This window comes from Phyllopteryx taeniolatus, chromosome 10, assembly GCF_024500385.1.
Source record: "Phyllopteryx taeniolatus isolate TA_2022b chromosome 10, UOR_Ptae_1.2, whole genome shotgun sequence".
Taxonomy (NCBI): domain Eukaryota; kingdom Metazoa; phylum Chordata; class Actinopteri; order Syngnathiformes; family Syngnathidae; genus Phyllopteryx; species Phyllopteryx taeniolatus.
The window spans coordinates 8,770,835-8,795,049 of NC_084511.1; the positions used below are offsets into that span (position 1 = coordinate 8,770,835).

General features: G+C 42.9%; 1 protein-coding gene across 2 annotated transcripts in view; it reads left to right on the plus strand.

Annotated features, from left to right (window-relative positions):
• The window catches only part of rab28 (RAB28, member RAS oncogene family), a 65,704-nt gene that overhangs the window by 24,954 nt on the left and 16,535 nt on the right, over positions 1-24,215 (plus strand). For both annotated transcript variants that reach the window (XM_061787765.1, XM_061787766.1), the window contains exon 4: positions 443-572. In XM_061787765.1, the coding sequence (XP_061643749.1) occupies positions 443-572 (130 nt within the window). The remainder of the gene's footprint in view (positions 1-442; positions 573-24,215) is intronic.

The window sequence follows — 24,215 nt, forward strand, 5'->3', positions numbered from 1 at the left end:
CTAAATGTATACTTGTATATATTATTGTAAGCCGCTGTAAGAGTATGCAGTTTGAACATTAACACTGTGCTTAAATATAGGAAAAGAAAAAAGGTATTTAAATAATGGTTACCGTAGATTAAAATCTATTGCACATAATATTTGAATAAAAATAATTCTTAACTAAATGTTTGAAGACAAACAGTTCTAAATGTATTTTGCTGTACACAAGTTAAATACAACTGAGCTGTATTTGAAAAGTGAAAAATGGACTTTATGCATAGTTTACAAGCATCATTTTATGTGTTCGATTGTATTTCACATTTTTTATGTAAATTTGAATTTTATTTAATTTAGTTATTGCTTCGGGTACCACGAGAGAGAGAGCCCATGGACCACACTAATACACACCAATTACAAACTTGTGTGAGATTGTATTCTGTTCTGTTCCCCACCAACGTAGGGGGTCCTCCTTGTGTATGACATCACTAACTACCAAAGCTTTGAGAATCTGGAGGATTGGTTCACCGTGGTGAAAAAGGCCAATGAGGAGTGTGATGTCCAGCCTGTTGTTTGCTTGGTAGGAAACAAAAGTGAGTATCACACATGCAAAACCACACAAGGATGCATTGAATAGCCCATGACTGCCCAAGGATGCCTTTTTGTGCAGGTAAGTTCAGAATAAGTAGCCAGATGATTGTTTTACATGCATTGGATGATTCCTCCATTTGCTTCACCCTGTCCCATATTTCATGTTACGTGTCTGTGTTTGTGTGTGGAGGAGTGAGTGTTTGATGGTAGCAGACATGTTTGTTGCCGCGCCAGATAACCGATCTTGTGATAAGTCAGTCGATAAGAAAGTAGCTTGGGTTCGGAATGATGGGAGTGTTGATGTTTGTGAACTATGGGGAGTCACCGGCGATGATTTAGGATCCATGGACCATCAGACCTCAGGCGAGCGCTTATCTGTCCCCCACCCCTGTCTCACGGTCAGATGCCCCTCTCATCAACCGCCTCCTCCCCCTAGCCTTTTCGGTCCCGAGTCCTCAATCAGCAGACGAGGCAAGGTCGACGTTAACCAGTGGACTGGGCTGCTATCTCCGAAATAATGAGTAATAATGAGGACATCCTATTGGACAGATGTGTGGTCTTGGGTAGTGCTGTGTTATTGTGAAGTGTCAGTGTGTGCGTGACTGTCCACCTTGTTGGACAATGATAAACAGTTTGCAAAGTGGTGTCTGCACACCAGGAGCCCACTAATGTTAACTCATGGGGGCCACAGGTCACATTTTAAGTCTCCTGCACAGAACATACTCTTGTCTTTGGTTGAATCTCCTAAAACACCGGCTTTGGAGGTGGGCGCCACTTGTATTTAGACTAATATTTAAGTACGTATATCCCACCGTCATGCCCCCCTTCTAATGGCGCTATTGCTTTGAATACCCCCATGTGTGTTTTCTGACCAAAAAAGAAAACTAAAATCCCACACAGATTGCCCCAGTAGGAACCATCAATCACTTTGTGAATCTCCCAGCGCTTCTCTGGAGTAATTTTTAAGGCGACTTAAAAGTCTCTGCTTAGAAATATCCTCACATACAGTTCATTTCCCCACTTTGCCTGTGCTTAAAGGGCTTTTACGCTTCACACATCTTTCAGAAGAAAGTTATATTTGTGTTTTTCCAAGTCAAATTCTTGCTTTGAAACAACAATGAACATATGATCACGTAGCATTCTTTCAGAGTAGAGATGTCTTTCTAAGCGGTTCCCATGATGTTGGACGAGTTGGGCAACATGTTTGCAACAAACCGAAATAGATGAGCAGACATAACAAAGAGCTTGTAAAAACATGACATTTTTGTGTGTGTGAGGACCTGACTCGCAGGAGATTTGGCTGTTTTGACACCCGGGGACATTTCTACTTAGATATACTTGAGGTAAACGCTCAGCAACAGTGGCCTCCCCTTTAATAAATACCATGCCCCTATTAGTCACGCACGTCCACTTCAGACAAATAAATGCCTCACTTTTCCCTTAAGAAAAAAAATAGAATCAATAAAAAGAATTCATATATGCTATTGTTCACACACAAGCATTTGAGCTAATTTTAACTCTGTTGCTACTCAAAACAGCAGTAAGTATCTAAACAATTTCTTAGCTGAATTAAAGTGTGGAGTCTTAACACATGCTGTAAAGTTCCCTGCGCAGTAGTAAAGATGATCTTACATCATGAAGAGATGGCTGTTATGTGATTGTTCCACATTGTGTATGTCCATGTTCTTGTTCAATGGCGCTAAGTGACTTATTTGTTCTCCCCAGTCTGCCTTGGTTCACGTCGTTTCTCTGTATTTCTCCATAATTGTCCTTTTTACAACCCCAATTTCAATGAAGTTGGGATGTTGTGTTAAACAAAAAAAAAAACAGAATACAATGATTTGCAAATCATGTTCAACCTATATTTAATTGAATACATTACAAAGACAAGATATTTAATGTTCAAACTGATAAACTTCATTGTTTTTAGCAAATAATCATTAACTTAGAATTTTATGGATGCAACACGTTCCCAAAAAGCTGGGACAGGTGGCAAAATAGACCGAGAAAGTTGAGGAATGCTCATCAAACACCTGTTTGAAACATCCCACAGGTGAACAGGCTAATTGGGAACAGGTACGTGCCATGGTTGGGTACAAAAGGAGCTTCCCTGAATTACTCAGTCATTCACAACAACTTTCTCACCCACTTGTTCTTTGTGAACAAGTGGGTGAGAAAATAGTTGAACTGTTTAAGGACAATGTTCTTCAACGTACAATTCCAAGGAATTTAGGGATTTCATCATCTACCGTCCATAAGGTCATCAAAAGGTTCAGAGAATCTGGAGAAATCACTGCATGTAAGCGGCAAGGCCGAAAACCAACAGTGAATGCCCGTGACCTTCGATCCCTCAGGCGGCACTGCATCAAAAACTGACATCAATGTGTAAAGGATATCACCACATGGGATCAGGAACACTTCAGAAAACCAATGTCAGTAAATACAGTTCGGTGCTACATCCGCAAGTGCAACTTGAAACTCTACTATGCAAAGCAAAAGCCATTTATCAACAACACCCAGAAACGCCGCCGGCTTCTCTGGGCCCAAGCTCATCTAAGATGGACTGATGCAAACGAGTCCACATTTGTGGACGTCGTGTCCTCCGGACGTCATGTCCTCCGGACCAAAGAGGAAAAGAACCATTTGGACTATTATGGACGCAAAGTTCAAAAGCCAGCATCTGTGATGGTATGGGGCTGTGTTAGTGCCAATGGCATGGGTAACTGTGAACACATCTGTGAAGGCACCATTAATGCTGAAAGATACATACAGGTTTTGGAGAAACATATGCTGACATCCAAGCAATGTCTTTTTCATGGACGCCCCTGCTTATTTCAGCAAGACAATGCCAAACCATATTCTGCACGTGTTACAACAGCGTGGCTTTGTAGTAAACGAGTACGGGTTCTAGACTGGCCTGCCTGCAGTCCAGACCTGTCTCCCATTGAAAATGTGTGGCACAACGGAGACCCCAGACTGTTGAACAGCTGAAACTGTACATCAAGCAAGAATGGGAAAGATTTCCACCTACAAAGCTTCAACAATTAGTGTCCTCAGTTCCCAAACGGTTATTGAATATTGTTAAAAGAAAAGGTGATGTAACACAGTGGTAAACATGACCCTGTCCCAGCTTTTTTGGAACGTGTTGCAGCCATAAAATTCTTAGTTAATGATTATTTGCGAAAAAAAATAAAGGTTATCATTTTGAACATTAAATATCTTGTCTTTGTAGTGTATTCAATTAAATATAGGTCGAAGATGATTTGCAAATCATTGTATTCTGTTTTTATTTATGTTTAACCCAACATCCCAACTTCATTGGAATTGGGGTTGTATTTTATTTTAAACTACAGTTTCACGTGACCTAAATTATAATATACCACTGACATTATTTAAAACTATAATTTTAAATACTATTATATATTATATTTTTTTGTATATCGTCGCTATCGAGCGGAATCTTTGCATCTCCAAAACCTCTACTTTTCAGGAAACCAAAAGCACTATCTTGCTTGAGTTAAGCAAAAATCGCATCGTTCAAGTTGGGATTATATCTTATATTGCTATCATATACTATTGTGCACCAGCATCAACACAACACCTCTCCATAGTCATGTTCAGTTGCCAATCTATTTCGCTGTCATTGATTGGAATCTTATGGACACATCACCGCCGCCAGTCTTGCCCATCAAAGTCTGCGCTTGCGCAGAACACCCGGTAAGACTGATGGGCTTGCTCTGCAACAAAGCTATTACAGCTATCGATTTTTAACAAAACAAGCGTACTACAAAGTATATTGGTTCACTATTTTCACTTCTTATCTAAAAAACAGACTTTCAATCTTGAGGCCATACAATGCTGCAGAGCTCCATTGGAGCCAAGACGAGGTGGTGTTAATGACATTTCTCAAACAGTTGAAGTGTTGAAGAGAGTGAATACATTCTCAAGCTATTTTCAACACTTTGAATTGATTAATAATTTGTAAAAATGACAGAGCATGTGGTGACTGATCATTAGTATTGATTTGTGAAAAATATTAAATTTACCATATTTGGACATATAAGGTTTCTGCCCGACCGCTTTGATAATATTGTCATAGAATTTAGTTTAAAAATATGTTGAAATTAAGGGGCAACGAGATCGAAACCTTGGTTTATCAATTAAATGACCACTAATTAATTTCCAACAAAGTTCACATGCAGTATAGAAAATCAACATTCCTGTGAGGCTGGTTGGCTTATTCACTATTTTAATTGTAACACAGTCCTCCGAAGGCAATGTGTTGTAATCAAGTACATGGACCAGATGGGTTTCTCCATGATGGAAGCCCTCCCCTTCTTACGTTGGCCTGACTGACCTCTTGTGCCATACCAGTACCTACCTTAGCAAACAACCCTCCCTTTCTTCTTCATCTAAGCAGTGCACCATCATGCGTCATGCCCCTGGGCCTGATGTGCTGCCCAGATCCCTGTGTTGAAGAACGGCACCGCTTGTAACAATTCAGAGAGGAAGCCAGTGTAATATTTTGATGAGGCTTCCCTTGCATGCACTCTGCACACAACCCAAACATGCCTTTAGGTAAAGCAAGGTCTGAAGGAATGCTAATTTCTGTCCAAACATACTATAACTGTACAGACCCTATCCAAAAAATGTGAATATCATGGAAAAGTTTATTTATTTCCATAATTCCATTCAAAAAGTTAAACTTTCATAGATTATAGATTCAGGGCCCACAATTTAAACAATTTCGAGTATTTATTTATTTATTTTTACATAATTTGGGCTTCCAGCTCACAAAACCCACGAAATCAGGAATTAAAAAAAATTAGAATACTGTGAAGAAGTTAGCCCAAATTTTGCTGTATGTTATGAGTGTAGTCCTGATGCACTTCATGTCTCATTTTTGGGCTGTCATAGAAGTGTTAAACAAGGACTAATAGCTAACTTTAGCAGCCAATTCTACTGCATGGACGTCACCATCGCTTCACTCGCTGCTCCTTCTACTCACTCACCACCGTGGCTTTTCGTGTGTTCTTTTAACACACCTTGTTGTGGCTGATCCCACTTTGGTAATATGTGTCACAAAACAGCCACCAAAGCTGAAGAATAAATCAAACATGATCAGAGGTAATGCTTTGTTGCTGACTGAACTGAGCTCAATGAGGTATGCTAAGTCAGGGCTCCTGAAATGTTTTGGTTCCAGGGAGCTCTGACTGTGGAGACATTTTTTCAAGGACCCGCTTATAATCCTTATGGTGATTAAAACATAAATACTATGTGTACTCCTAAATGCAATAAGAATTAAAAGGTCAAAATGTAAAAGTCATAATGTTACAATACCAAATTCATATATATTTTTTAAAAGGAAATAGAAAAAAAACATAGTCTTCACAAAAATATTTACCGGTAGTCTTTACAAAAATATTTACCGGTAATTAGCATTTAGTTTTTTTTTTTCAGGATGAAAAATTGTAATCTTATGAGAATAAAGTTCTATTTTTCCAAGACAGAAAGCAATTAATATGCTATTACAGTCAACATTTTATGAGGAAAGAAAGATATATTTTCACCAGTGTCTTTCAAAAATACAACTTTGTTCTTGTACTATTACACCTTTTATTCTGGAAAAGATGTCTTCATTCTTGCCTTTAGTTGTGGAAAAAATGGGACTCTTGTCTCAAACAAGCCTTTTGTTCTTGAAAAATATTGGTCTATATTCTCGAAAAATAGGCTTTTTCTTCTTGAAACATGTTTTACATTTTCTCAAAATAATATGCCTTTTGTATTAAAAAAGACTGCATATAGGGATCTCAGTTTTATGTGATACTTTATCTCACAATTATAAAATCATGGCCACCGGCACTCCCATCATGAAAAATCTTGGACTTGACCCGAACGTTCTGAACAATTACCCGCTCATCTCCAACAACCTCAGCATTCTGTCAAAAATCTTGGAATGAGTTGTCGCCTCCCAACTTATAACCCTACCTCACATTCACTGACTTATTTGAACCATTCCAGTCCATTTTCCGTTCACACCAAAGAACTGAATCAGCCTCCCGTAAATCACCGGTGACTTCCTCCTCTCCTCTGACTCCAGCCAACTGGGCATTCTTTTCCTCCTCAACCTCACTGCAGCTTTTGACACCATTCACCACGTCACTATCCAGTCTCATCTTCCGTTTGGAATCCTCACTCAGCATCACTGGCACTGCTCTTTCCTGGCTAAAATCCTATTTGACCAACCGACACCAGTTCATCTACATGAACAAATGCACCTTCTCCACTGCTCCTTTGTCTCAGGGCGTCCCCCAGAGTTCGGTGCTTGGTCCCCTCGTCATCCTATATCTCCTCCCCCTTGGTAGCATCATATGCTGCCATGGCCTCTGCTTCCACTGCTATGCCGATGACGCCCAGCTCTATATCCAACCAAATTGAAATAAAATGATGGATGCTCACAAATTTCCTCAAACTCAACTGGGATAAATCGGACATGATCATCATCGGCCCCAACTCTCTCACCAAACACTCACAATTTCCACCTCATCATAGATAACTCCATCCTGTCTCGTGCAATACACATTAACAACCTTGAAATAATTTTGGACACCAACCTCTCTTTGGCCCAACACATACAACACATCACCAGAACTGCCTTTTTTCCACATAAAAAACATTACTCCTCTCCTTCCCTGCTGGTGAAACCCCCAATCCACATTTTTTCACCTCCAGGCTCGACGATTGGAATACCATTCTCTATGGTTCCTCATCCAGTCCTTAACAAACTACAGGGCAATCAAAATTCTGCCACACACCTCATACCTGCTCCTATGACATATTACTCCTTTCCTTGAAAAACTCCACTTGCTCCCTGTCCCCCAATGCATCAAATTCAAAGTTCCTTTCTTCACCTATAAAGCCCTGCTGGCACCGTCCTACCGCAAAGATTTTGCTCCACCACCACTCTCCTTCCTGCCCCCTCCTCTGATGGACAACTGTGACTGTACCAGTCTGTCCTGTGTACTGTTAAGTGTCTGAGTGTCTAGAAAATCACTTTACAGATTTTATTATTATTATTATTATTACACCAAAGCTTTTAATTGACCCTAAGCTGCGTTAAGGAGTACTTGGTTTATTATGTTTGTTTTATTGGATGCCAGCCCCCACATGTAGGTTCTGTACTATTTTTAAATGATCCAACATAATTTATTGTCAATTATTTTGCAGCCCCCCAAGCTATAGCCTGTGGACTCTTAGGGGTCTCTGGACCACAGCTTGAGCCCCTGTGCTAAGTTATTAAGTTACTATGATGGGACCTCTCAAAATTTGGGTCGCTTTCTGAATTTTACAAACTTTTTGTCATATACTGCCTGCAGTTCCATTATTGTAGCAGGGAGGGCGCTTTGCGTTCTTTCTCTCTCTCTCTACTCCCTTCTCTCCAATCAGCCTTATCACCACCGGTATTTAAACCTGCCTGTTCCAGGAAACCCTCGCTGAAGTATTGCAGTTACTTTCAGTGGTAGCACGGCCCATTTACCTCCCGTAAGTCACCCTATTCCTCGTTCCCTTTTTGACTCCTGTGTCTCCTTGTTCCAGTGTGTTTTCCCCGTGTTCCTGATCTATGTAATTCCTGCCGCCACGCCAGCCACCTGTCCTCACCACTGCCTGCCACCTGTCCACACCGCCGCCTGCCAACCCACATAGGACCACCGCCATTACCTTTCATCAATAAACTATTCATCCTTTCACATCTGCCTCCGACTGCTCTTGGATCCAGCCACTCTCTATTCGTGTCAGAAAACTTCCATTATGGACCCAGCCACTCCGGAGGCACTGATGAACGCACTCACTCTACAAGGAGCCCACATAGGAAAACAAGAAAAGACTCTCCAATCCCTACACTCCCTCACACAACAGGTATCCCGCCTTTCTTCGACGATGCTTGCTAACCCTCCACCTGTAAGTACGCCTTCCGAGCCCGCAGCCTCAGCGCCACCATGCCTCCTGTATAAAGAATCTCATGTTCCGCCGTGCGAGCCCTACTCCGGGGACCTAGGTGCATGTAGCCAGTTTCTACTCAATTGCTCACTCGTTTTCAACCTTCAACCATACAGTTATCCCACCGAACAATCCAAAGTAGCGTATGTCAATAACCTCCTCCGTGGCAAAGCAGCTTAATGGTCCACTTCCTTATGGCTAAACTCCTCCCCGTTACTCCACTCATTCAATTCCTTTTCCGATGAACTTCGTAAAGTGTTTGATCACCCCGTTCAGGGCAAAGAAGCCACCCGTCCTCTCCTCACGTTCACGCAGGGGGCTAATTCTGCAGCGGAATATTCCGTAGCGTTCTGGATATTGGCGGGTGAATGTGGGTGGGATGACACGGCACTTCGGGGGATTTTTTCTGATGGCCTTTCCGAGCAGCTCAAGGATAAGGTAGCAGTCCGGGACGAGCCCTCGTCTCTCGAGGATCTTTTCGGCCTTTCCATCTGTCTGGATAACAGACTGCGAGAGCGTACACGAGAGAGGGGGGTTCGCTCAATTCCGGTGCCGATGACAATTTCATTCATGAAGCCATAATTCACCAGCTCGAAATTCCTCTCCAACTGCTTCCGTCTCCGAAGAAGGTCACAGCCCTGGATGGCCGTATCATGTCTGCTGTTACCCACCAAACTGTGACTTGCTTATTTCAGGAAATCACTGCGAAAACATTTCCATTTTTGTTATCCCTTCTCCTGATACCCCATTAGTCCTTGGAATTTCCTTTCTTAAAAGACATAACCCCACCATAGACTGGACACACTTAGCCATCACCGGATGGAGCCCTCACTGCCACTCACAGCTCTCAGCTATACCGCCTTCTGGTACAACACCACCGTCTTCCATGCTTGTTGACCACTCCTGAGTCCCTGGAGAATCTCTCTCCGGTATTTCGTAAAGACCTGGCCATTTCTCTACACCCCCACCGCCCGTATGACTGTGCTATTAATCTGCTGCCGGGGCCCCCTCTTCCCTCCAGCCGTCTCTACAACTTTTCCCAACCTGAGAAGAGGGCTATGAAGGACTATATCCATGACTCTCTGGCTTCCGGACTCATTCGACCTTCCTCTTCTCCAGTTGGGGCTGGCTTCTTTTTTGTTGCAAAGAAAGACACCACTCTCCGCCAATGTATTGACTTCTGTGGTCTCAATGATATCACCGTGAAGGATAAATCTCTGCTTCCCCTCATCGACCCCTCGTTTGAACCCCTCTGTGACGCCCAGGTATTCACCAAATTGGATCTACGGAACGCCTACCACTTCATCCGTATCCGAGAAGGGACAAATGGAAGACCGCCTTTAATACTCCTCTTGGACACTTCGAGTATCTGGTCATGCCATTCGGTTTAACCAACACCCCTGCAGTTTTCCAGACATTTATTACTGACATCCTCCGTGACATGCTCAACCCGCTCCCCCGAAGAACACCGCCTCCATGTACGGCAAGTTATTCAGCATCTCCTTGAAAACCGGCTATATGTTAAACCTTAAAAGTGCGAATTCCACCTCTCCTCCGTACACTTCCTGGGCTACGTCATCTCCAAAGGTCAACTACAACCCGACCCTGCCAAGATCCAAGCAGTCGTTCACTGGCCCACTCCCACCATCCGCAAAGAACTACAACGTTTCCTTGGTTTCGCCAATTTCTACCGTCGTTTTATCCATGATTACAGCAAGGTCGCTATTCCCCTCACTAGCCTCACACCCGCCAGCTCCCTCTTTCGTTGGATCCCAGCAGCATCCCAAGCATTCAACCGACTCAAGACCCTGTTCACCAGTGCGCCCATTCTTCCCCACCCCGACCCCTCCCTCCAGTTCGTGGTCGAGGTTGACGCCTCGGACACGGGGGCAGGGGCTGTCCTCTCGCAGCGGGACCCCATGACCCAGAAACTGCACCCCTGTGCCTTTTTTCCGTCGTCTGTACCCTTCCGAGAGGAACTACAATGTCGGCAACCGAGAGCACTGGCCATTATACGGGCCTTGGAAGAGGGGAGGCACTGGTTGGTGGGGACTGTACAACCATTTATCATCTGGACCGACCCCAAGAATCTCGCTTACCACCGTTCCGCCAAACGCCTTAACCCCCGACAAGCTCGCTGGGCTCTCTTCTTGAGCAGGTTTAATTTCAATCTCTCCTTCCATCCTGGCTCTAAAAACGGCAAACCTGATGCTCTGTCTCAACTTTACTCACCCCCCACCAGCCCTGACAAACCGGAACCCACAAACCGGAACCCATTCTTCCTTCCTCGTGCTTCATTGGTGCTGCCACTTGGTAAATCGTACTGGTGGTTAAGGAGGCCCAAAAAACTCACCCGGATCCCAAGACTGGTCCTCCAAACTGCCTGTTCGTACCAGATTCTGCACACTATGACGTTCTTCAGTGGGCTCATACCTCCTAACTCACCTGTCATCCTGGCATCACCCGCACCATTCAGTTTATCCGGCAGCATTTTTGGTGACCCAGCCTTGTTCAAGACACCCGGGAGTTCGTCCAAGCCTGCTCCGTCTGTGCCCGAGGGAAGCCTTCACACCTGCCCCCAGCTGGCCTGCTGCGTCCATTGCCTATCCCTAGCCGCCCTTGGTGCCATATTGCTCTGGACTTCGTTACCGGTCTACCTCCTTCTGAAGGTAACTCTGTCATTCTCACCATTGTCGATCGTTTTTCCAAATCTGTCCATTACATACCTCTCCCCAAGCTACCATCCGCCTTCAAAACTACTGACCTCCTTGTCCAGCATGTCTGTAGACTCCACGGTATTCCCATCAATATTGTCTCTGACAGAGGTCCTCAGTTGTCATCCCTGCTGTGGAAGGAATTCTGTAAAGCGATGGGCGCAGCAGCCAGCTTTTCATCTGGATATCATCCGCAGACCAACGGCCAGACGGAGAGGGCAAACCAATCCCTGGAATCAGCCCTCCGTTGTGTTGCCGCACGCAACCCCTCCTGGAGCTCTTTCCTCCCGTGGATTGAGTACGCCCACAACTCCCTCACCAGTTCCGCTACCAGTATGTCCCCATTCATGGCTTGCTATGGTTACCAACCGCCATTGCTCAAGGAGCGGGCAGTGGCAGTCCCCGCAGTCAAGGATCATCTCCAGCGGATCCAGGCTGTATGCAATGACGTCCGTGCTGGATTGACCCGGTCCGCCGCACGCAACAAACAGCTCCCCAACAACAGTCATCGCTCCCCGACGCCCGAATATAAGGTGGGCCAAACTGTCTGGCTTTCTTCTCACGACCTCCCACTTCAGACTGAATCCCGTAAGCTCATTCCCCATTTCCTTGTTCCTTTCCCGATTACCAAAATCATCAATCCCACTTCCGTCCGGTTGAAGTTTCCACTGTCCTTGAAAATTCACCCAACCTTCCACGTCTGGTTGCTTTAGCCTGTCTCCCCCTGAGCCCTCCGGCCTGGAGGCGTCCGTTGAGAGAGAGAGAGAGAGAGAGAGAGAGAGAGAGAGAGAGAGAGAGAGAGAGAGAGAGATATATATATATATATATATATATATATATATATATATATATATATATATATATATATATATATATATATATATATATATATATATATATATATATATATATATATATATATATATATATACTGCCTGCAGTTCCATTATTGTAGCCGGGAGGGCGCTTTGCGTTCTCTCTTTCTCTCTCTCACCCTTCCTTCTCTCCAGTCAGCCTTATCACCACCGGTATATATAAACCTGCCTGTTCCAGGAAATCCTCGCCAAAGTATTGCAGTTACTTTCAGTGGTACCACGGCCCATTTACCTCCCGTAAATCACCCTATTCCTCGTTCCCTTTTTGACTCCTGTGTCTCCTTGTTCCAGTGTGTTTCCCCCCCGTGTTCCTGATCCACGTAATTCCTGCCCCCAAGCCAGCCGCCTGTCCTCACCACTGCCTGCCACCTGTCCACACCGCCGCCTGCCAACCCCCACCTAGGACCACCGCCATTACCTTTCATCAATAAACTATTCATCCTTTCACATCTACCTCCGACTGCTCTTGGATCCAGCCACTCTCTATTTGTGTCACTTTTTTGTGCAAATTTTGATATTCCATTGTATACCTTACTGTCTGCAAAGCTAAAACATGCTGCAACATGCTATCATTAATGGAGCCTAATATAAATGTCCTTTTTACTCGTGTTAGTACTTCTTTAGACATGCAGTCTCAATCATTTATCAAATAAATTTGTTTTTATTCAGCGGGTATTGCAGGGCCCTGCTTGCTCCCTAGCCACCACACTTCCCCTCACCAGTGCTTTCTCCCCCAGGAGCTCCAGGGCCATTCGTCACAGTCTTGCAAAGCCCTTATTTGGGTGACTTAAATGGGTTCAGTTCTCTTAACCCCTCCTCATCACTCATGGGGCTTCTTTGCAGCCGATCCGCTCAGCTCCGCCATGGGAAACTCCATGTCATCTCAGTAATGTCTTACCTGCTCATGTTCCTTTTGCCTTGCTGCATTCTTAACAGAATGTCTTGCACCATCACATTCCTACACAAACACTAGCACTTTCAATCACACACTTAGGCTTGTCTCGCTCTCTCTTATGTGTGGACTTTTGCTGTAGCCAACCTTACTCCCAGTAATGTCTTTTCATTGGCTCTGTGTCACTGTTGTCAAACAACAGGCACGTTTGCCTTGTGCACGCCGCGGCAGATCTCTGCGTGCTTTACCCATCACACTTCTCACTCCGTAGTTTTCCATCCAGCCATGTGAGAACTAATAGAATCTTCTCATGAAGCATGTCCTCGCCACCAACATTGTCATTCTCGATTTGTTTGTGCTTTTTGCGTGGCCTCAGGTAAAGCTAAAGCCAATGCCGGTAACCACTCCATGCCCCACCAGTCACCATCATGCCCCTGTAAAGCTGCTAGAGTTCCTGTCTGTTTAGTGTTGGCTTGCACATTTCTCAATAGAGAGATGCTCAGAAGTCGAGGGGTGCAAGGGAGCTCAATGCGCTTCTGTTTTTGGTTTAGCTGAAAAATGTTTTTCCTGGCTCAACCCACTCCTACTTAGGTCCTCTTACAACAAACTAAAAGGTCTTAATTACCCCAGAGGGAAAGGTTTAGCCACAATAGACATGTGGTGGGACAAAAGCCCAGTACGCTACTACCCTCACCCCTCCCCAGAGTGAAGGGATGAACACGTCAGCAGTGTCTGTGTCACACGGTAGGTTGTGCAACCACAGCTTTGACACTGTATATACAGTATATAGACCTAGTTAAGGCATGGTTTACGGATGGATAAAAACCTGGAATGTCGGCCGTTTGCTGCAAATCCAGCGTTTCCTTTTTCTCTTCACTTTTTATTCGCACTAAAAGGGTCAGCACAGACGTATCGTGTTATCTTAGTGACTGCGCCGGCTGTGTTTTTTAAAGTCTGGAAGTGATGGAAAATATAGAATTGCATTACAACTGGACTAAAGTGGGATAACTGAAGAAGTCCAGCTGTATTACACTGCGAAGGATAAGTGGTGCAACAATCTCTGCGGGCAACACTGAGCTGTGTGACCAGCGCTGCGAAAGATAAGTGTTGCAACAATCTCTGCGGGAAACACTGAGCTGTGTGACCAGCGCTGATTAAGAAATACTCAATAGGGTTTGTTTAAGATGATTTGTGGCACTTCTAACACAGAATGCTGCTGCTAGAACTCTTCTAACAACTTAAAGCAAATTGAGCTAGGCACTATGATTTAAGGTGGCACGGTGGACGACTGGTTAGCACATCTGCCTCACAGTTCTGACGACCCGGGTTCAAATCCCGGCCCCGCCTGTGTGGAGTTTGCATGTTCTCTCCGTACCTGCGTGGGTTTTCTCCGGGTACTCTGGTTTCCTCCCGCATCCCCAAAACATGCATGGTAGGTTAATTGAAGACCCTAAATAGCCCGTAGGTGTGAATGTGAGTGTGTATGTTTGGTTGTTTATATGTGCCCCGCGATTGGCTGGTGACTAGTTCAGGGTGTACTCCGCCTCTCGCCCGAAGATATCTGGGATAGGCTGCAGCGCGCCCGGGACCCTTGTGAGGATAAGCGGTACAGAAATGGATGGATGGACTATGATTTAATTGTGACTCACTGACTCTGATGACCCCCCGATTCCCCCCCCCCCCCCCACACACACACACACACACAGCACCCCTCTCCCAACCTCTTCTGACTCACGTGCCTGTTAAAACATGGAAAGTCCTCATTCATTCTAGCCATCCATAAAGCAAATATTGTTGCACATGCAGCTGATGATCAATCTTCCAATACCGTCTTGTGTGGTCAGTCATGAGCCATTTGAGTTGCACAGCACATCTTAGCCACCTGACCTGAATGGATCCTGGAACCCTCATCATTCTCAGGCTCGACTTTATTTCCTCACTTCTCCACAACATTGATATGGAGGAATTTGCGGACGGGGGTGCATTGACGCATCTTTTCATCTGTAATTTCCCAAAGCCGCTTTGAGCCATGACATCACTTGCTCTTTTTACTCTAAGTTTGCATTTTTACATTTTTTTTTTTTATAAAACACCACCAACAGGGAACGAGAGAGGTTGACCTGGCAATTTTCCACAATCGGAGGTAGTAGAGGCACCTGAAACGGACTTCTTGTGCCCTCTTGTATTTAAAGTAGGGGTGGGACATTAACGTGTTAATCTTGATGAATTAATTTCAAATGAATTAGTTAAAAAAATTAGCACATTTAAATCGCATTTGTGTTCCAAACAACGTGGAACCTTTGTCAGTGCATGATTTCCTGGTACACCGATTACATTGACGCACACGTCAGAGCTCGGCTAACAAAGTGGAGGAATTTGATGAAACAGCTGGACTGATGGGAGGCAAATTCACTAGAAAAGTGGATTGCTATGGACTGAAGACAACTTTTAGTAGTAGAAGTTAAAGGGTTAGAAAATGTGCTACATATAGGCAGCGACATGTGATCCAACTTTTCAACTGCCACGCAGAAACCATTTAAAGGCAATACCTGTACTGTTCTGAACAAACTGTCCTAAAATGGCAGTTTAACTTTAGGTCAGTTAAATTTTGGCCAGGGATATTTTCTACTGCTTTTTCTAATGTCTTGTATTTAATATATATACAGTTAAATACATTTTTACAGAGTTAGCAATATTTCCAATTGACACAGGTCCACTAAAATCCATTTAAATTTAATAATGTTGCTTTTTAGGACAAATGTTGTTATACGATTAAAATTTGATGAATCAAGATGAATAATTAACAAAGCCTCTAATTAATTACATTAGTTGTTTTTAATTGAGTCCCACCCCTAGTTGAAAGCAATTATGTCACGCAAGATGCTAACATAGTCACACATCTAATTATCTGACTGTTGGATGATGCTTGTGTGAAAGCACACAAAAGGCAGTCTCCAGGGCCCATATACAAAAGATCGTTTTAACTTAAAACAGATGAAAACAGTTTAATGCAACAACTGTGTATTTGTGAAGACTGAAACCTCAACATTGCCATAGTTTCAATGTGAATGCTGAAAGTGGTAGTGTGTGAAACACATTGAAAGTGTTTAGATTGGGCATCATGCCAGTATGTCACTGGCACGCCTACTACATCCAGCGAAGTTGCATTTCTTAATTCACATGTCACACAAATCCTGACAAAGGGTGTTCAAAAGTGAGTTTTGTGTGTTTATTGTTTCTTTACAAAATGCCATCAGCCCCTTGCACATGCACATTAAATGTTTTCTGTCATTTTCCAGGCCCATGTGAATGGCGATAGTTTTGAAGGTGTCATCAATATGTGAAACTTTAAACAAAGCAAAGAAACCAATCCCAAGCAGAACTTCAGATCATAGGTCAAGTTTATCAGCAGTGGTATTATTTCACATGCTGTACATTTTGTAAAAAGTGCCTGTGAACTTAATAATTTTGAATAGACTCATAGGGATGTGACTCGTCCAACGATGAAGGCTCCCCTGTGCTTTGCAGAAATATTATAGTGCATAGCTGTGCTTCAGGCTCACAGAGACACGCATTACTGCTTACTCATAAAAGTCCACTTAGTTTAACAGCAGCAGGAGAGCTTGGAGGACACTGCCCGGGCAGCGTCTTGTGCGGTCAGCTTAGTACTGGGCCTTTTGTTCACTTTTCATGAGTCCTGAGGGCCCGCTAACGCAGCCTGCAAGGCCCTTGGACCCATGTTTTACTGGAGCTCCAACAGCCACGCACTCCAGCTACTGCCAGACATTTACATTCCCCGACTTAGGCGGGAGGAAGACCACATTGTAGCAAGGCCACCATAGAGGAGTGTGTGATTGCGCTGCGAGGTGTGAAAGCAATGTGTATGTGACACGCACGTGTGCGTCCGTGCGGGCTTTCATGAAAAACGATCGAATGACAAGATGAGCTGTGATCAATGAGCTGTCGACAGAACACTTCTGACCTAGTGGAAAGCAAGTCCCTTGACGTTCCCGGCCGGTTTTCGGCCACCGGGGCGGGGGGCGCCGCAGCACAAAGAACGCTCTGTCTCTGTCAGGATTCCCCTGAGAAGTCTCGCACAGGCTTCGCTCACCTTCCACAACACCAGCCTACTAACAGCACTTCATCTGTCTGTATTCACTTGAACCAGTCATGATTATGTTATTACCGAACCTTTAATATGTTGCTGATTGCTTCTCATTATTCTGTCACCAGTTATATTCACGTAGATCCACTCACACAAGGAATTAACTGATAGCACAGAATTGCTACCTTGTTCGGACGACACTGACTGTGCAACTGAGTTTTCCCCTGTTCTGGCTGAAAGAATACAAGAGTCATTTTATAATTCAGGCACTTCTGTATTAAATTGATATAATTAAAATAATATCGTTTCAGTCTGAAGAAAATAAATAGTGCTGACTGTAAACAATCGTGTCACTGTTACAAATTCCTTTTCCTCTGAATGGAATCTTGGCTTCTGAATAACTGCATGGTGTCTTTAACAGTTTACAAAATAACACTTATTTCTAAAACCCTCCTGTGACATTGTCATTTCTGGCATGCATGTAATCACGGAATGATTTATTGCACAATTTTGTATGTTGTAATGTATAATTTGCCAGCTTTTACTACAAACCCCAATTCCAATGAAGTTGGGACGTTGTGTAAAATGTAAATAAAAAGAGAGTAGAATGATTTGCAAATCCTTTTCAACCTATAGTCAGTTGAATCCACTACAAATATAAAAGATATTCGATGTTCAACCTGATGTTTTTTTTTTGTGTGTGCAAATATTCTCCCATTTGAAATTTGATGCCTGCAGCACGTTCCAAAAAAAGATGGGAGAGGGATTACAAAAGAAAGTTAAGGGAAAGTTAAGGAATGCTAAAAAAAACACGTTTTTGGAACGTTTCACAGGTGTACAGATTAATTGGAAACAGGTGAGTGTCATGATTGAAGTTCATCACTTGGTAAACAACTTGCGTGAGCAAATTATCCAACAGTTTAATAACAATGTAGCTCAACATACAATTGCAAGGAATTTAGGGATTTCATTATCTAGTGTCCATAATTTTAACAAACGATTATGAGAATTTGGAGAAATCTGTGCGTAAGCGGCAAGGTTGAAAACCAATGCCCGTGACCTTCGATCACTCAGGCGGCACTGGATTACAAATTGCCATCATTGTGTAAAGGATATTGCCACATGGACTCCGGAACACTTCAGAAAACCATCGTCAGTTAACACAGTTTGTCGCTACATCTGCAAATACAAATTGAAACGCTAGCATGCAAAGCGAAAGCCATATATCAACAACACCCAGAAACGCCGCTAGTTTCTCTGGGCCCGAGCTCATCTGACATACTGACACAAAGTTGAAAAGTGTGCTGTGGTTTGATGAGTCCACATTTCAAACTGTTTTTGGAAATCGTGGACTTTGTGTCCTCCAGGCCAAAGAGGAAAAGGACTATCTGGATTGTTATCAGCGCAAAGTTTAAAAGCCGGCATTTGTGATGGTATGGGGGTGTATTAGTGCCCATGGCATGAGTAACTTTAACTTGCACTCTGTGATGGCACCATTAATGTTGAAAGGTACATACAGGTTTTGGAGCAACATCTGGTGCCACCCAAGCAACGTCTTTTTCAGGGACGTCCCTGCTTATTTTAGCAAGACAATGCCAAGCCACATTCTGCATGTGTTACAAGAGAGTGGCTTCGTTGTAAAAGAGTGCAAATAATAAACTGGCCTGCTAGCAGTCCAGACCTGTCTCGTATTGAAAATGTGTGGCGCATTATGAAGTGGAAAATACAATAACGGAGACCCCGGACTGTTGAGCAACTGAAGTTGTACATCAAGCCAGAATGGGAAATAATTCTACATACAAAGCTTCAACAATTAGTGTCCTCAGTTCCCAAATGCTTATTGAGTGTTGTTAAAAGGAAATGTGATGGAACCCAGTCGTAAACATGCCTCTGTCCCAGCTTGGAACGTGTTGCAGGTATTAAATTCAAAATTAGTAAATATTTGAAACAAACACAGACAAAAACAAACAAACAATAATTTAAACATTGAATATCTTGTCTTTGTAATGTATTCAATTGAATATAGGTTAAAATGGATTTGCAAATCATTATATTCTGTTTTATTACAATGTTCCAACTTCATGCGGCACAGTGGATGATGACTGGTTAGCACATCTGCCTCACAGTTCTGAGGACCTGGGTTCAAATCCAGCCTCGCCTGTGTGGAGTTTGCATGCTCTCCCCGCGCCTGCGTGGGTTTTCTCCAGGTACTCCGGTTTCCTCCCACATTCCAAAAACATGCATGGTAGGTTAATTGAGGATTCTAAAGTGCGCGTAGGTGTGAACGAGTGTGAATGGCTGTTTCTTTTTACGTATGTGCCCTGCGATTGGCTGGCGACCAGTTCAGGGTCTACTCCGCCTCTTGTCCAGAGTCAGCTGGGATGCAGCATTTCTTCTTGCCAAAAATTCTGGGAAAAAAATATGCCTCAAAGTAAGCAAAAGATGGAATTCAAACATCATACATGACATCTCATGAAATTTCAGCTTAGTGATCCTCTAAAGTATTAACTGTACACATGTTTCTTTTGTGTGCATTTCTTGTGATTGCACAACAAAACGGTTTGAGAAAGTGTGACGATAACCATAATATGAATTGCAATGCAGCAAAGGCCCTGGTTGCTCAGTGCAATATTAAGTATACAAATAATTAACACAATTAATTCACTTTTATTAATTTCAGTATTACCTATAAGCCTTCATGGTACAATTCACCCTGAAAACACCTTCCTGTTCAGGGGTCGCCAAATTAGTAGTTTTACTTTATTTGAGTTGTATTAGGTTTTATTACACAAATGGCAGTTAGGAGTGTTACAATGTTACTTTAAACTTGCCTGTACAATTACTCAAGGTTTGATCATGGAGCAAATCATCATTCACTTTACATTATTTATTATGGGAAAAAATGTTTTGGAATTAGAACAACGTGGAAGTCAACCAGCGTTTCAGAATGGATTATGTTCTTCTATGGAGGTTCGCCTGTATTATACAACACAACAAACCCAGAATCAATCCCACAAAGGTCTAAAGAATTTGTCTCCTGAGCCCATTTTCTTAAAATGGTTATTGGTATTTCATCACAATGCAAGTGAACAAGATCAATTTGAATAGCCATTTAATCTAAAAAGGCTTGCCAGATCTTGTGGTCGATGAAAGCCTGTGTGGAACGCATCCAAGCATCACACGGTTGATTTACTTTGTGCAGACAGTTTCTTTTGCAGTGTGTTTGATAACCGTCACATCACCGTATACAGTCTGCATTGGCTCACTTTTGTCATTGAGGGGGAAACTGAAGAAAACCCAGAGGGGTCTTCAAGGCCTGCTGTTAGGTAATGTTGGAAGTGATAGGTTCTCCCTTGGGGTTGATTAGTCTCAACCGTGTAACTTTCTCTTAATAGGGAATGACCCCTTTGCGCCCCCTGACAACAAGCGGCCCACCATTTCTACCACATTCCACCCTCAGCCTGCTGACTCGGTCTGGCTGCTGTTTAGTTTAAAACCCCATCAATTAAGTGTGCTATGTCAAGCGTATTCTTTTGCCGACCATTGCTGGGAAACTTGTTGCAATTGGTCCCCAGCAGCCTACTTGCAGGACCAATAAGTAGGTGTCTGTTATCGCAGCATGCTTTTAAAAAGGCCACAGATGATTAGGAAAGAGCTATTAACCTATTAACCTATTTTTTTTTTTGCCCTTGGCAGCATGTGCTGATATTTTACAGTAGATGACATAAGCTGTGTGGCTATGTAAGGCTGCCACAGTTTTATTTACTCTCTATATTTCAACTTTCCACAACGATGGCTGAATGCCATATTTTCCGTCTTGGAACTATAGTGCCAACAGTGATTCTGTTTCTCCATAAAAGGGACATTAAAAAACCCAATCACATAAACTAACCAGCTACTTGTGGTAAAAGCGTCATATAGCCATCAGATATTTATCTATAAATGCTAACTCAAAATTCATCGCATTGGCATGCAGCTATTTTAGATAAACAGTGACCGTGACCAGAGCGAGGGCGCCATTGCTCTTGACAAGTGATGATCCCCCTCCACTATCTCTTGTGTGCTCGGAGGCCTAAACAGTTTACGGTCGTGTTTGCAGTCACTTCCTCCAGGTTGTTAAGCTGATGTACAGTTTGACAGACATAGAAGAAAACCAGAGCATGGCGGGAAGATTGTTTTGACATTATAAGTACAGATGGGTACATCAGGAAGACAAATTGAGCGAACCACTAAAATGCTGGGATTCGTCTCGTATTCAGACTACAAAGACAAATTCCATGTTACTAAATTCTACCGAATGAAAATTAGGACCCATCTTCAAAGTCTCTACGTGGATCCTGACTAATCATGTCATTTCCAGTGGTATAGAACTGCATTGCATCATATTGAGAAGTATTTCTTCTATTTTCTTCTAGTAGTTTGTCCCTCATGAAGTTAAACAAGGTCGCCAAAATACTACACTACAAGAAACTAAAAGCCAACTAGGATTAAACATCTCAGATCAAGGCAAAATATGCTTGTTCTGAAAAGATATTTCTTCTTTCCTGGCAGTTTTTTTGTAAGAGCATTTCATTTACTCCAAGCATGTTTTTTCCTTAAAAATCTTAATAAGATATTAGTATAACTTGTTATACTATAATTCGATACGTGCAAGTAGTATAAATACACTCATTTTAAGGAGGCATGCGTGTTGGTGCAGATACGGTCCGCCTGTCCTGAACACATACTTGGAGGAGGAAAAAAAAAAAAAGCTTTGATACTTCGATACTTATTACTACTTTCCCAGCCTGACACATACCTTCCGGGTAGCAGGCATGTCAGTCGAGATTGGAGGTGGATGGGCCACCCTGTGAGTTGCGGCAATGGGCCGTCCGGCAAGCAGAGTTTTTCGAGCCTCGTTGCCCTGCTCCACTCGGCTTGGCTCGGCTCGGCTCAGCTCAACTCCACCCTCGGTCCCATACCCAAGCTCTGGCAGAGGAGGATGCGCTGGGCTGGCGATGTGCTGTGGCACCGCACGTCAAGTTAAGAGAAGTAAGCGATGGTTTGATGAACTATCACTTTAGTTGTCCTGTCACAATTTTATTATTGTTTTTGTTATTAGCAAAGTTTATTTCTATAGCCCTTAATCACAGAAGAATCTTAAAGGGCTTCACAGGCCCACAGTTGGCAATGACTGACAACACCCCCAACACAAAACTTATATACTTTTATACTTATAATTATTTTATTTTTCATTTCTTTTTACTCAATTTTGTAGTTAACACACAGGTAACATGACATCCATATTTATGCTTTTTTATACGGTGTCAGACTCAACGTTCACAATCCACTGTTCGAAGAAGACTTTGAGAGAAGAAATGTACATGCCCTACCACATGATGCAAACCACTCATCAGCAAAAAGAATCGAAAGGCCAGATTGGATGTTGCAAAGAAGTACAGCGATGAGCCACAAACCTTTTTTAAATCAAAGGTTTATGGACTGATGAGACCAAGATGAACCTCTACCAAAGTGATGGAAAGGCCAAAGTATGGAGAAAGAAAGGATCGGTTTATGATTCAAAACACACAAAGTCATCTGTGAAGCATGGTGGAGGTAATGTCATGGCTTGAGCTTGCATGGCTGCTTCTGGAACAGGCTCACTTGTCTTTATTGATGATGTAACTCACGATGGTAGCAGCAGAATGAATTCTGAAGTCTACAAAACCATTTTGTCTGGCAATTTACATGCATCCAAACTAATCGGGAGAAGCTTCATCATGCAATAAGACAATGACCCAAAACACAAACCACCAGACCTGAACCCAATAGAGCATGTATTTTACCTCCTGAAGAGGAGACTGAAGAGAGAGAGATCCCCAAAAACAAATAATAACAGAAAGAGGCTTCAGTAAAGGCCTGGAAAAGCATTTCAAATGAAGAATGCAACAGTCTGGTGAAGTCAATGGGTCGCAGGCTTGATGCAGTTATTGCAAGTCAGGGTTATTCACTTTAAGTTCATTTAATAATGTACCTTCTGATACTTTTCCTCACTTGGAAAGTGGGTGGTTTCAATCAAAAGCTGCTCTGTCCTGAGTTGTTTAACACATCTAGATGTAAATTCCATGAAATAAAAGCTAAAATTCTGAACTTTTGTCTCATATTCATCTTGCGATAAACCCAAACGTCTTCAGTATACAACAAAAACAAAGGAATTGATCTTGCCATTGGAATACTTTTGGAGGGGACTGTAAGTGAAATGTATTACAAGCCTGTTCGAAAAACAAGCAGTTGAATATTTAAATGTCTGTAATGTATTCTAAAAAGTGTTATATTTGAGTGAAGCTTATGCCATGTTCAAGAAAACTTTGTGTTACATGTTTTAAAAAAATAGTTGATTAAAATAAGGCGGAAAGGTGGACGACTGGTTAGAGCGTCTCCCTCCCAGTTCTGAGGACCAGGGTTCAATCCCCGGCGCCGCCTGTGTGGAGTTTGCATGTTCTCCCCGTGCATGCGTGGGTTTTCTGTGGGCACTCCGGTTTCCTCCCACATCCCAAAAACATGCATGGTAGGTTAATTGACAACTCTAAATTGTCCGTAGGTGTGAATGTGAGTGCGAACGGTTGTTTGTTTGTATGTGCCCTGCGATTGGCTGGCAACCAATTCAGAATGTACCCCGCCTCCTGCCCGATGATAGCTGGGATAGGCTCCAGCACGCCCGCGACCCTCGTGAGGAGAAGTGGCTCAGAAAATGGATGGATGGATGGATGATTCAAATAAATACACCAATTGCAAGATGTAATGGAATTATCAACTATTGGTACTTGGTATCGGCGAGTACTCAAATGTAAGTACTTGCACTCATCCTTGGGGGGTGGTATTGTGTATCCCACGTTTTAAGACATTATTGAGGATTTTCAAGGCTAGCTATGTTTACTTGTTTCAAGACACTTTGGAAGTCAGTATTTCTGTTCTATTGGCAGATAATTTTTCTTAAATTAAGTAGCATATTCCTCATTTCGTTCTTGCTTGTTTTTTTAAGCACAGTTTTAAAAATGAAATACACAAAATGTCATAAAAAC